Raw genomic sequence first — 10,662 nt, forward strand, 5'->3', positions numbered from 1 at the left:
AAAGTTGGGTCCCTTTGTAACTTTTCCTTAACCTAACCTTTTAAAGTCTCCAGAGTGTTTGGGGGATCCAAATACTAACTTTATCTATAGCCTTGTGCATTAATATTGCCACATGCTTATAGATGGCATTCTGTATGCAGAGAAGGGGAAAACAGCATTGAAGGAATGCAAATGTAACTCCGCTAGAGAGCGCTTGCGTAGCATGAGCGAGGAAGAGTGTGGGTTCAACCCTCAGCACTGCAACAATCCCCAAAGAAATGACAAACTCCATTCCTCAACTGAGAGAAAAAGAACCCAACACACACAGAGCTTTCAGCAAAAGATAAGATGAAGGACTTCCAACTGGTTCACAAGGTTCAACAAAACTAATGTCTATAGGCTCAGTCATATGTATGTATATGTGTATGTATTTTCTATGTGTATGTCTATATAGAAGTTCTGGCACATATCTATCAGAAGCCTCTGCTGGCATGGAGAAGATAGTTCAGAGCGAGGCCAGTACTCACAGTCTTGAACAGAGTAGAACATCTTTGTGCCTCAATCTAATCATCTATACAAAAAATCAGGTCATGACTTCTTACATTTCTAAAATCCTAAGGTTCTGGAAAGGGGAGAGGAACACTCCAGAAATGCACTGAACAGCAACAAATTAAATGTTGTTTCTGTCTGCTTTACTATGAGAAAGTTTAATAGCACAGAGGCATATGTTTCCATAGGGTTCATTTGACTCCTTTCTAACTGCTACTCTTCCTTCCAGCTGTGAATCACATAACAAGGCATATAACAACTTGGAATACAGAGCAATCTCCCTTCAAATTTATACCAAGCTTGGGTATCTAGCTGAACCAGAGAAGGTGTAACTGAGTTACAGTAACTCCTGCTCATCTCAAGTTATGGCTTCAGTTACTTGTGGTCAGCCAATGCTCAAAATATGAGCACAGTGCAATGGGAAATGGAAATACTTTGAGAGAGACAATGACACATGTTGCTTTTGTTACCTCCGTGTTTGTTTTTTGAGACAATATCTGTTGTATTGCTTAGGATGGCCTGCCAATTAGTGTGGGTGGTCTTGAACTCACAGTTCTTTTATCTCAGTTTTCTGAGTGCTAAGATTAGAGGTTTGAGATACCATGTCTGATTCACATAACTTTATTACAGTTATTGGCTTTCTTTTATTATTATTATTGATCTTTTTTTTAAATACCCTATATGGAGTGGCTTCTAAATTATTTTTTTCTTAATTCATTTTATGTATATGAGTACACTGTAGCTGTACAGATGGTTGTGAGCCTTCATGTGGTTGTTGGAAACTGAATTTTAGGACCTGTGTTTGCTCCTGGTCAATCCTGTTCGCCCCGGTCAGCCCGGCTCACTCAGTCCCTATTTGCTCTAGATTATTGATCTTTACTATGCCAATTTATACATTTTTTTTGTTTGTTTGTTTTGGTTTTGGTTTTTTTCTAGACAGGGTTTCTCTGTGTAGCCCTGGCTGTCCTGGAACGCACTTTGTAGACCAGGCTGGCCTCGAACTCAGAAATCTGACTGCTTCTGCCTCCCAAGTGCTGGGATTAAAGGCGTGTGCCACCATCACCTGACTGCCAACTTATAGTTTAAATGCCACAACAGGCATGTATGTTTAGAAAAAAGGTATATGTGTGGTGTGTGTGTATATTGTGTATGTTATGTGTGTGTGGTGTGGTGTGTGCTTGTTTGTTGTATGTATATGCTGTGTGTGTATATGTGTTATGTGTATGCATTGTACATGTATGTATGTGTGTTGTGTATGGAGGGGTATATATGCTGTGTGTGTGCATGCGCGTGTGTTATGTGCAGTGTGTATGTGTGGTGTGGTATGTGTTTGTTGTGTATATATGTTGTATGTGTGTTGTGTGTACGTGTTATATGTTTATGTATGTGAGGTGTGGGTGTGTGTACATGTTGTATGTGAGTACGTGTTGTGTACTCTGTGTGTGTGTGTGTATGTGTGTATGTGTGTGTGTATGTGTGTGTTTTAGGCATCCACTAGGGAGTCTTATATCCCCTATGAATAAGACGAACAAGTACATACTGGGTCTAGCATCTTTCCTGAAAGTGTGTTCTGTAGGAATATTAGTTGTTACAGTGTGCTTAAGTGATTTTTTGTCAAATTTGAGGACTTTTGCATTAAAGCACAGTTTATAAAGCTTTTTTAAAGAGAGAAATATAGCTCAGAGGATAGCATATACTGCCACATATGAGCCTGTGGCTTCAGAGTCCAGTAAAACACACACACACACACAAACAGGCATTTTCTAATGTGTAATTTCTCAAAACCACTGTTTAATTGGGTATGATACTTAAGAAGACAGCAGAATAGATGGTGTTTTTAAACTTATTTAACCACAGAACCTCTTTTTAAAAAATCTCTAGGGATGTTGAATAGTAGTGGTACATGGCTTCAATGCTAGCACTTAGGAGGCAGAAGCAGGGAGATCTTTGAGTTTGAGGCCAGCCTGGTCTACAGAGGATAGCAAGGGATACACAGTGGAAAAAAAAAAAAAAGATTTGGTGTAAACAGAACTATATGCATTAGTCTGAATCATAAAGTCCAACTGTTATCTAAAAAGGCATTTATAGTATACTTTAACATAAACAACAAAAAGGACTAGGGATGTGCTCATTCCAGAAAAAGGAATGCAGTGGAAATGGAGACACAATGAGGACACAGTGGAAGAAGAAATAAGTGTGTTGTTTTGGCTCCCCAAGGAAAACATGAAGGAGCAAAGGAAGGTGTCTTGTAAGCAATGGAGAACACTTGGAGACTTCTGAACAGTGGGGTGAGTTTTAGAACCTAATCCCTGAGAGCAGGATGAAGGAGTAAAGGCAACAGACATTGCCACAAGTCTCCCACCTAGGATAATGGAAAACACTGGAGGCAAGAGAGATTTGGGGGCAGAACTATTTGGCAAACTGGACACAGCAGGGACAATAAGGCAGGAGAAGTTAAAAATGACTCTAAGTTTGTAGTTTGGCAATATAAAATACAGTGATGCCAAGCAACAGAATCTAAGGAGAAGTAGGAGAGGTTTTGGATGGGGATTAAGCAATAAGTGGGAGGTTAAGACGTGTTTTGCTTGACATGCTTATGGTAGACTGTATCATCAATGCCAAATATTTCTGTGCCCCTCCCTGGGGAAGATTATAAAGTTCCACCCAGCTACCACAGGAGTGGCTATATAAATTGCTTTGATAATAAAATGTGGCCCAAAATGTGTTACTTCTGGGCAGAAGCCTCAAGAGCCAGCACTCAGCTTGTCTTTTCCTTTTTCCCTTCTGCTACACTGACTGGCAAGGTTCCAGATAGGCTCTGTCAGCCTAGATTCCAAATGGAGGACAACAGGCTCACAGCTGCAGCAGGGCCACAATGAATGTGTAACATGAGCAAGAAATGAATCATTGTAAGCCACAAAGATGGGTGGTTGTTGTTGTTGGTGGTGGTGGTGGTGGTTTTTCGAGACAGGGTTTCTCTGTGTAACCCTGACTGTCCTGGAACTCACTCTGTAGACCAGACTGGCCTTGAACTCAGAAATCCACTAGCCTCTGCCTCCCAAGTGCCAGAATTAAAGGCATGCGCCACCACTGCCCAGCTTAGATAGGTTGTTGTTATCACCACTACACAGCAGGGTCTGTGGAGACTGATACAGTGCTCACAAAACATCTAAGGGAAAATATCTGGTAGATAATTCAAAGTACAAATCAGGAGTCAGACAGAACAGTATAAGGTAGGAATATGGATTTGGTGTTGAGAAGCAAGTGGCTTAGAAAAGTGGATGAGTTCAAATTGAGAACAGGAAGAAGTCAGGGAGGGGCTGGGGAGATGGTTCAGTGATTAAGAGCACTTAGTCTTTCAGTGGATCTGGGTTTGATTCCCAGCATCCACACTCCTCACAAATACCTGCCCCCCCCCCCCAAGCCTCTTCTGACTTCTGCAGGTATCAGGCATGAATGTGGTGCACATACATACATGAAACAAAACACTCATACACATACAATAAGATAAACAAATCTAATTTTCTTTTAAGTAAAGGGAATCTGATTGCAGAGGCAAGTAGGAAGTCTGGCCATTCATATTGCTAAAGCCGAGAAGGCTGTGCTGTCTCAAGTGTGGCTAAGAGGTCATTGTGTGAATATGACCTGGTTGGAGATGAACAAGCCACAGAGGCACAATTTTAGTTCTCTCTTTAACTTCCTACTTCCTGAAAATCTGATGTGAGGGAACAGACAGCATGTCAAGTGATTGTTCTTCTAAAAGGGAATTTATAAAAGGGAAAAAAGAAAAGGTAGCCAGTGAGAGGGAGAGCAGTTACCAAATGTTGGTTGGGGGAATTGAGGAAGAACTGAACAGCTTCTGGAACACAAGACGAAGGCCATGGAAAAAGGAAGATGAGCCTGTGACCTGGCTCAGCAGCTGATGGCCTGTGTTCCATCTCTGAAACCTACAAAGAAGTTGTCCTTTGACTTACTCACACACATACATGCACAAGAAATTAATTAACTAGTGAGGCAGAAACAACTGAGTCAAAGGCACAGATGGGGAGATGAGCCTGAGATTTGAGGGAGGAGATATGGAAGCACAAGGTCACATTTGAAAGTAGAGGGTAGGTAGGCAACAGACACAATCCATGCCTTCCAGGTCCCAGCTTCCTAGACAGCAGAGGTAGCATTCTGAAGGCAGCTATGCCCACCACTACACTGTAGAAGGTAGGCCTTTGTTATTAGTAAGACATCATGGATAGGACTTTTTAAAAATGGGATAAATACTTAATGGGGAATAGAACAATGAGGAAAAAAATCACAACATTTAAGGTTTAAGATTTGCTCTCATGTGTTTATAACATGGTCCATGACTGAATAAATGATTTGTTCAGCTAGCAACTCCCACCAGCCAGAGAGTTGAAGCAAAGCAAATGAGCAAGTAGATTTTGGAGCTGGAGGCAAGCAAGAAAGCTGGAGATATTGGTCAGGGTATAAATATAAACTAAACTAAAGAACTAGAACATTGATCCTGAATGATGGTAAAGAACAGAGCTATAGGATAGAAAGATAATTCAGGGTCTGGTAGACTGTTTCCTAGTCCATTTGAAGCCCTGTGTTCTGTTCCCAGCACTGAGAGTAGGAGTAAAATAATCCAGGTCCTGGATTTCCTCTCCACTCCACAGTAAACACATGGACAGCAAGTTTACATTGGGACAGAGAGGAAACCACAGCAATACAAGATGGGTGGCAGGATATTTTCTGCTTTTAATTTCAAGCAAGCATTCCGATGATTTATTTTAGCAAAGTGTAAGAATTCACTGAGTCAGAGCTAGAGCAGTCAGAGGACAAAGATTTAATGTAAACTGGCTAGCAGACCTGGGAACCATGGGGAAAATGCCAGTCTCCTGCAACTCAGAAACCAAAACCAACATCTTGTTCCTGGAAAAGAGACAACTTTTGTCCTGGAAAACAATGGGAGGGGCCAGCAGGCTTGACGATCAAGCAGCAGAACAGATCTCGTCCTTCCTAGGCCTAAAGAAGTGCAGGACTGCACAGATAAAATAGTATCATAAAAATATCCAGAAAGCAGTCATTGAATACTGTACACTTGGAACTTAACCACTTTAAACATAAATAGTAAATCATAAATAAAACAAATAGAAATGGTTTTTTTTTTTTATCAAGGGCTGATAATTATACCCCAAATTAACACTGCTTTATTAGTTTAAGCTCTACTACTCCTCTTGAAATAGATTCTATTCCTTTTTTGTTGTGTTTTGGTTTTTTAGACAGGGCCTCATGTGGCCTAAGCAAGCCTAGGATGTGCTATGTCACTGAAGATATGCACTGAGGAACTGAATGCAGGGCTTTGTGTGTGCTAGCTACATCTCCTACACTTGCTCTTTCTTTGGAGATGGGATAACTCAGGTTAGCCTGCAGTTCATGATCTTCTTGCTTTACACTCCCAACTACTAGAACTACAGCTGTGTAACCACCCATGCCTAGATGTTGTTCACAATCATATTTCACAGGTAAGAATACAAATGTTCTTTGACTTATGAAGGGATTATATCCAATAAGCTCATTATAAATGAAGACTTCATCTAACCTATCTAGCCTTCTGAGTATCATAGCTTAGCAGTATAGCACACTATAGACTGCCTACTGTTTACTCATGTGATGATGGCTACATTATAAGAGAACATTATTAAAGCTCAGTTACAGCCGGGAAATGGTGGCACATGCCTTTAATCCCAGCACTTGGGAGGCAGAGGTAGACAGATTTCTGAGTTCGAGGCTAGCCTGGTCTACATAGTGAGTTCCAGGACAGCCAGGGATACACAGAGAAACCCTGTCTTGAAAGGAAAGAAAAAAAAAAAAAAGCTGAGTAACTACAGAATGCAGACTGCTTTCACAGTAACATAAAAGTGACAATTCCAAAATCTGATGGCTCAGCAGTTAAGAGCACATGCTTCATAATCCTGAGGGCTGGTGTCCCAGTAAATGCCTGTAACATTAGGTCTGAAGTGGGACCAAGCAGGTAGAACATTGGGGCTCACTGGCTTCCAGCCTAGCCAAGAAAATGCAAGCCCTAGGTTCAGGGAAGACCCTGCCTCAAATGAATAAGCAGAGAATAGCAGAGGGGGACACCTAATGAATGCTCTCTTTTGGCCTCTGTATGCATGTATAGATGTATGCACCTACAACACATTCACATTCACATGCACACACACACATACACACAAATAGGTAAGTAAATACATACACATAATACATAAATAAAAAATCTTAAGTCAAATTATCATAAATTTTCATTGTGGCTAAAAGAAGTAAAGTCTCTTGCCTGTGATTAGTAAGTATGACATCATGATTCTTTCAAGTAGATATCCCAATAATTCCCTTAAAGTGATATAAAATCACTGAAGTGATTCTGCCTTACACCCTACAACTATCACTCATGCATCAGCAGTAAAAAGCAGCAAAAACCACATGTGAAACTCTGGGTTTGATCTCCAGCACCACACACACACACACACACACACACACACACACACACACCATTCCACTTTGAAGTTGCCTGTTATACTATAATGTACCTGACATGTTTCTAACCAGTACTCATCAAAACTATACAAAAACAACTTGAGTTTTTTGTTTGTTTGTTTTTTGTTTGTTTTGTTTTTTCCAGACAGGGTTTCTCTGTGTAGCCCTGGCTGTCCTGGAACTCACTCTGTAGACCAGGCTGGCCTCAAACTCAGAAATCCAGAAATCCAACTGGGCATGGGTGGCACGTGTCTTTAATCCCAGCACTTGGGAGGCAGGGGCAGGCGGATTTCTGAGTTCGAAGCCAGCCTGGTCTACAGAGTAAGTTCCAGGACAGCCAGGGCTGCACAGAGAAACCCTGTCTCGAAAAATCGGAAAAAAAAAAAAGAAAGAAGGAAAGAAAAGAAATCCAGAAATCTGCCTACTTCTGCCCCCCAAATGCTAGGATTAAAGGCATGTGCCACCACCATCCAGCCAAAGTAAAGTTTTTGTCAGGTGTTTTGTTACAGTGATAACAAAAGTAACTAATTTATAATTCTCCTATGCCCTTTCCAAAACTCTCGAAACTAGCATTTCTGTCACACAAGAGAAATACTCATGCTTAACACTTGTGCTATCTAGAATTGGTCGTCTAAATTCAACTATGGTTAATATATTTATTAAATTATTGCCGGGCAGTGGTGGTGCAGGCCTTTAATCCCAGCACTTGGGAGGCAGAGGCAGGAGGATTTCTGAGTTTGAGGCCAGCCTGGCCTACAATGTGAGTTCCAGGACAGCCAGGGCTATACAGAGAAACCCTGTCTCAAAAAAACAAAAACAAAACAAAAACCAAATTATTATTAGACCCAGGCATTTTAGATGATACTGTAAACATCAAAACCACATTTACTTGCCACACAGTCAGATAAGGAAGCTTACAGCACTTGTCTCCTTACCCTTTCCATTTTATCTGCACAGAAGAGTCGTGTGTGATGCCTCTTTTGTACCACAATGTAGGTTATTCCTGGCCGATAGTCTTCTTCCAAGCTTATACATGCCTTTCGAATTGCTATTAGCTCCGGCCATGCTACCTAGGAGACAGAATGGGGATTTTATTTCACAAAGAACTTTCTTAGAATCCCTAGGGTCTCAGGTGTCCAGTGGCAGGAAGGAGGGCGCTCTGTCAGAGTGCGGGTAGATAGATGGCACTGGGCTGGCAGGAGCACCTGTTTCATCTGTCCCTCGGACACCCCTCCGCGGTAGTAGATGATGCGTGTGGGCTTGAAGCGCGTGGACTTATAGAACTGAATGAGCAGCTCCCGAGCCATGCTCGTCAGGTCCTGCACAACCTCCTGACTGTAGAGGAGCTCCTGGGCAATCTCCTGTCGAGATGTCTGCACCCGGACTGTGGCACAGTACCGGCTGGGGTGGCCATCCATGCTGCCCACCACGGCTGCAATGGACGGCTTCTTTCCATCCCCAGCAGGCGGGTGAGTGACATCTGCTCCCAGGAAGATGACAGGCTGCTGGAACACTGAAGGCCTGCCGAATTCAAGAAGACAGTGGCACTCAATGAGTCTAGAAAAATATATCAGCAGACATAACTGCAGCTATAATCTTAGAAACGAGGACCCTCTGCCCATTAGGAAAGAATACTAACCTTCCAAAACCCAACTCTCTTTAAGTTGTGAAATTTCGAGAAGGGAATCAAATCCATTCTTATCTGTTTCATACAGACTTATGCTATTTACTTATATTATTATATTATATATTTATATTAATATATTCTCAAATTTTATACATAATATTTATCACTCAAAACCACATATCTTATTTATTTTTATTTGCACACATACCTACACAAATAAAATCTCTACAAGAGTAGGAATTTTGGGGCTGGAGAGATGGCTGTTCTTTCAGATGTCCTGAGTTCAATTCCCAGCAACTACATGGTGGCTCACAACCATCTGTAATGGTATCTGATGCTTTTATAGAGCACTCATATACATAAAATAAGTAAATAAGTCTTAAAAAAGAAAAAAAAGAGTAGGAATTTTGTTATATCTTCGTCATTACTGGTACCTAGAACATTGTTGAGCTTGTACTTGGCATTTGATAAATATTGTTGAAAATACAAATTCATTCAGTGTCCCAGTTCTTTTATCTAAGGACAAAGATGAGAATTGTATGGAAGGTTTCAGCTTCACCTCCACCCAATGCAGCAGTGGCCAAGGCTACAGATTACAGCCCTCAGTGAAACTTTTCACATCAAAGAGCACATATAAAAATGGTATTTTAGGGGGCTGGAGAGATGGCTCAGCAGTTAAGAACACTGACTGCTCTTCTGAAGGTCTTGAGTTCAAATTCCAGCAACCACATGGTGGCTCACAACCATCCATAATGAGATCTGATGCCCTTTTCTGAAATGTCCAAAGTCAGCTACAGTGTACTTAACATATAATAAATAAATAAATCTTAAAAACAAATGGTATTTTGGAGTTGAAAGGCCAATGTTATCTTCATAGACAGGGAGCTGAGGACCAGATATGTTAAAAATTCACATAGGCAGCAATCCCCAAATCTCTTCAATCTTTGCCAGTACTCTGTTGACCCTAGCACAATCTTGCCTTAGTATTTGGTTACTCCAGAGCTAATCTGAGAAGTTGAAACTTAAACAAAAGCCTATCACTCGAGGTGGAAAGAACTCAGTCTCATTAGGAATCTCTGAGGCCAGGGAATTTGGCTCAGTGATGGAGGGCCGATGCAGCATCTACACCCAGCAGCACTACCACAAAGCGATCCCTAAAAGTCACTATTTAGCCAGGCAGGGTGGCACACGCCTTTGATCCCAGCACTTGGGAGGCAGAGGCAGGCGAATTTCTGGGTTCAAGGCCAGCCTGGTCTACAGAGTGACCAGGGCTACACAGAGAAATCCTGTCTCGAAAAACCAAAAAAAGAAAAAAAAAGTCACTATTAAGAGCTGGACATGGTGATAGGCACTCCAGCACTCTAGAAGCAGAGGCAGGAGGATTACTATAAGTCTGAGGCTAGCCTGAAGTCAATGTAGTGAATTTCAGACCAGCTAGGGCTTTATATGAGACCCAGTCTCAAAAAACCCAAGAAATTAAATAACAACAATAACAAATTAAATAACAAAAATAAATTTGTTTATCAAGTATAATATAAAACACAGCACAGATAACATAGCTGCAAAACCTGTTGCTATCAAAGACTTACAACCAGAACTATATAAAACTGTGACCACAAATCAATAAAATTATCTCATAACTCAATATAAAAATGGGCAAGAAGCCATATAGAGTGACATCTGTAGTTCCAGCTGCTCAGGAGGTTAAAACAGCTTTAGCCAGAAGTTCAGGATCAGCTCATGCCCTCCTTACCTTCCCTTCCTTCCTCCCCTCATCTTTCCTTTCCTTGTTGTGGTACTGGAGACCAGTATGTGCTTATCACCAGGCTACAGCCTCAGCCCTACAAAATCTGTTTCTTTCTTTCTTTCTCTCTCTCTTTCTTTTGTTCTCTCTCTGTCTTTCTTTCTTTCTCTCTCTCTCTTTCTTTCTTTCTTTCTTCTTTCTTTCTTCCTTCCTTCCTTTCTTTCTTTCTTTT

General features: G+C 41.2%; 1 protein-coding gene across 2 annotated transcripts in view; it reads right to left on the bottom strand.

The window, feature by feature from the left end:
• The window catches only part of LOC116096643 (protein argonaute-4), a 46,757-nt gene that overhangs the window by 6,943 nt on the left and 29,152 nt on the right, over positions 1 to 10,662 (bottom strand). For both annotated transcript variants that reach the window (XM_031378665.1, XM_031378666.1), the window contains exons 13-14: positions 8,265 to 8,580; positions 7,995 to 8,129 (exon numbers count right to left, since the gene is read on the bottom strand). In XM_031378665.1, coding sequence (XP_031234525.1) covers positions 7,995 to 8,129; positions 8,265 to 8,580 — 451 coding nt within the window. The remainder of the gene's footprint in view (positions 1 to 7,994; positions 8,130 to 8,264; positions 8,581 to 10,662) is intronic.

The sequence above is a fragment of the Mastomys coucha genome, unplaced genomic scaffold (genome assembly GCF_008632895.1).
Source record: "Mastomys coucha isolate ucsf_1 unplaced genomic scaffold, UCSF_Mcou_1 pScaffold18, whole genome shotgun sequence".
NCBI classification, from domain to species: Eukaryota; Metazoa; Chordata; class Mammalia; order Rodentia; family Muridae; genus Mastomys; species Mastomys coucha.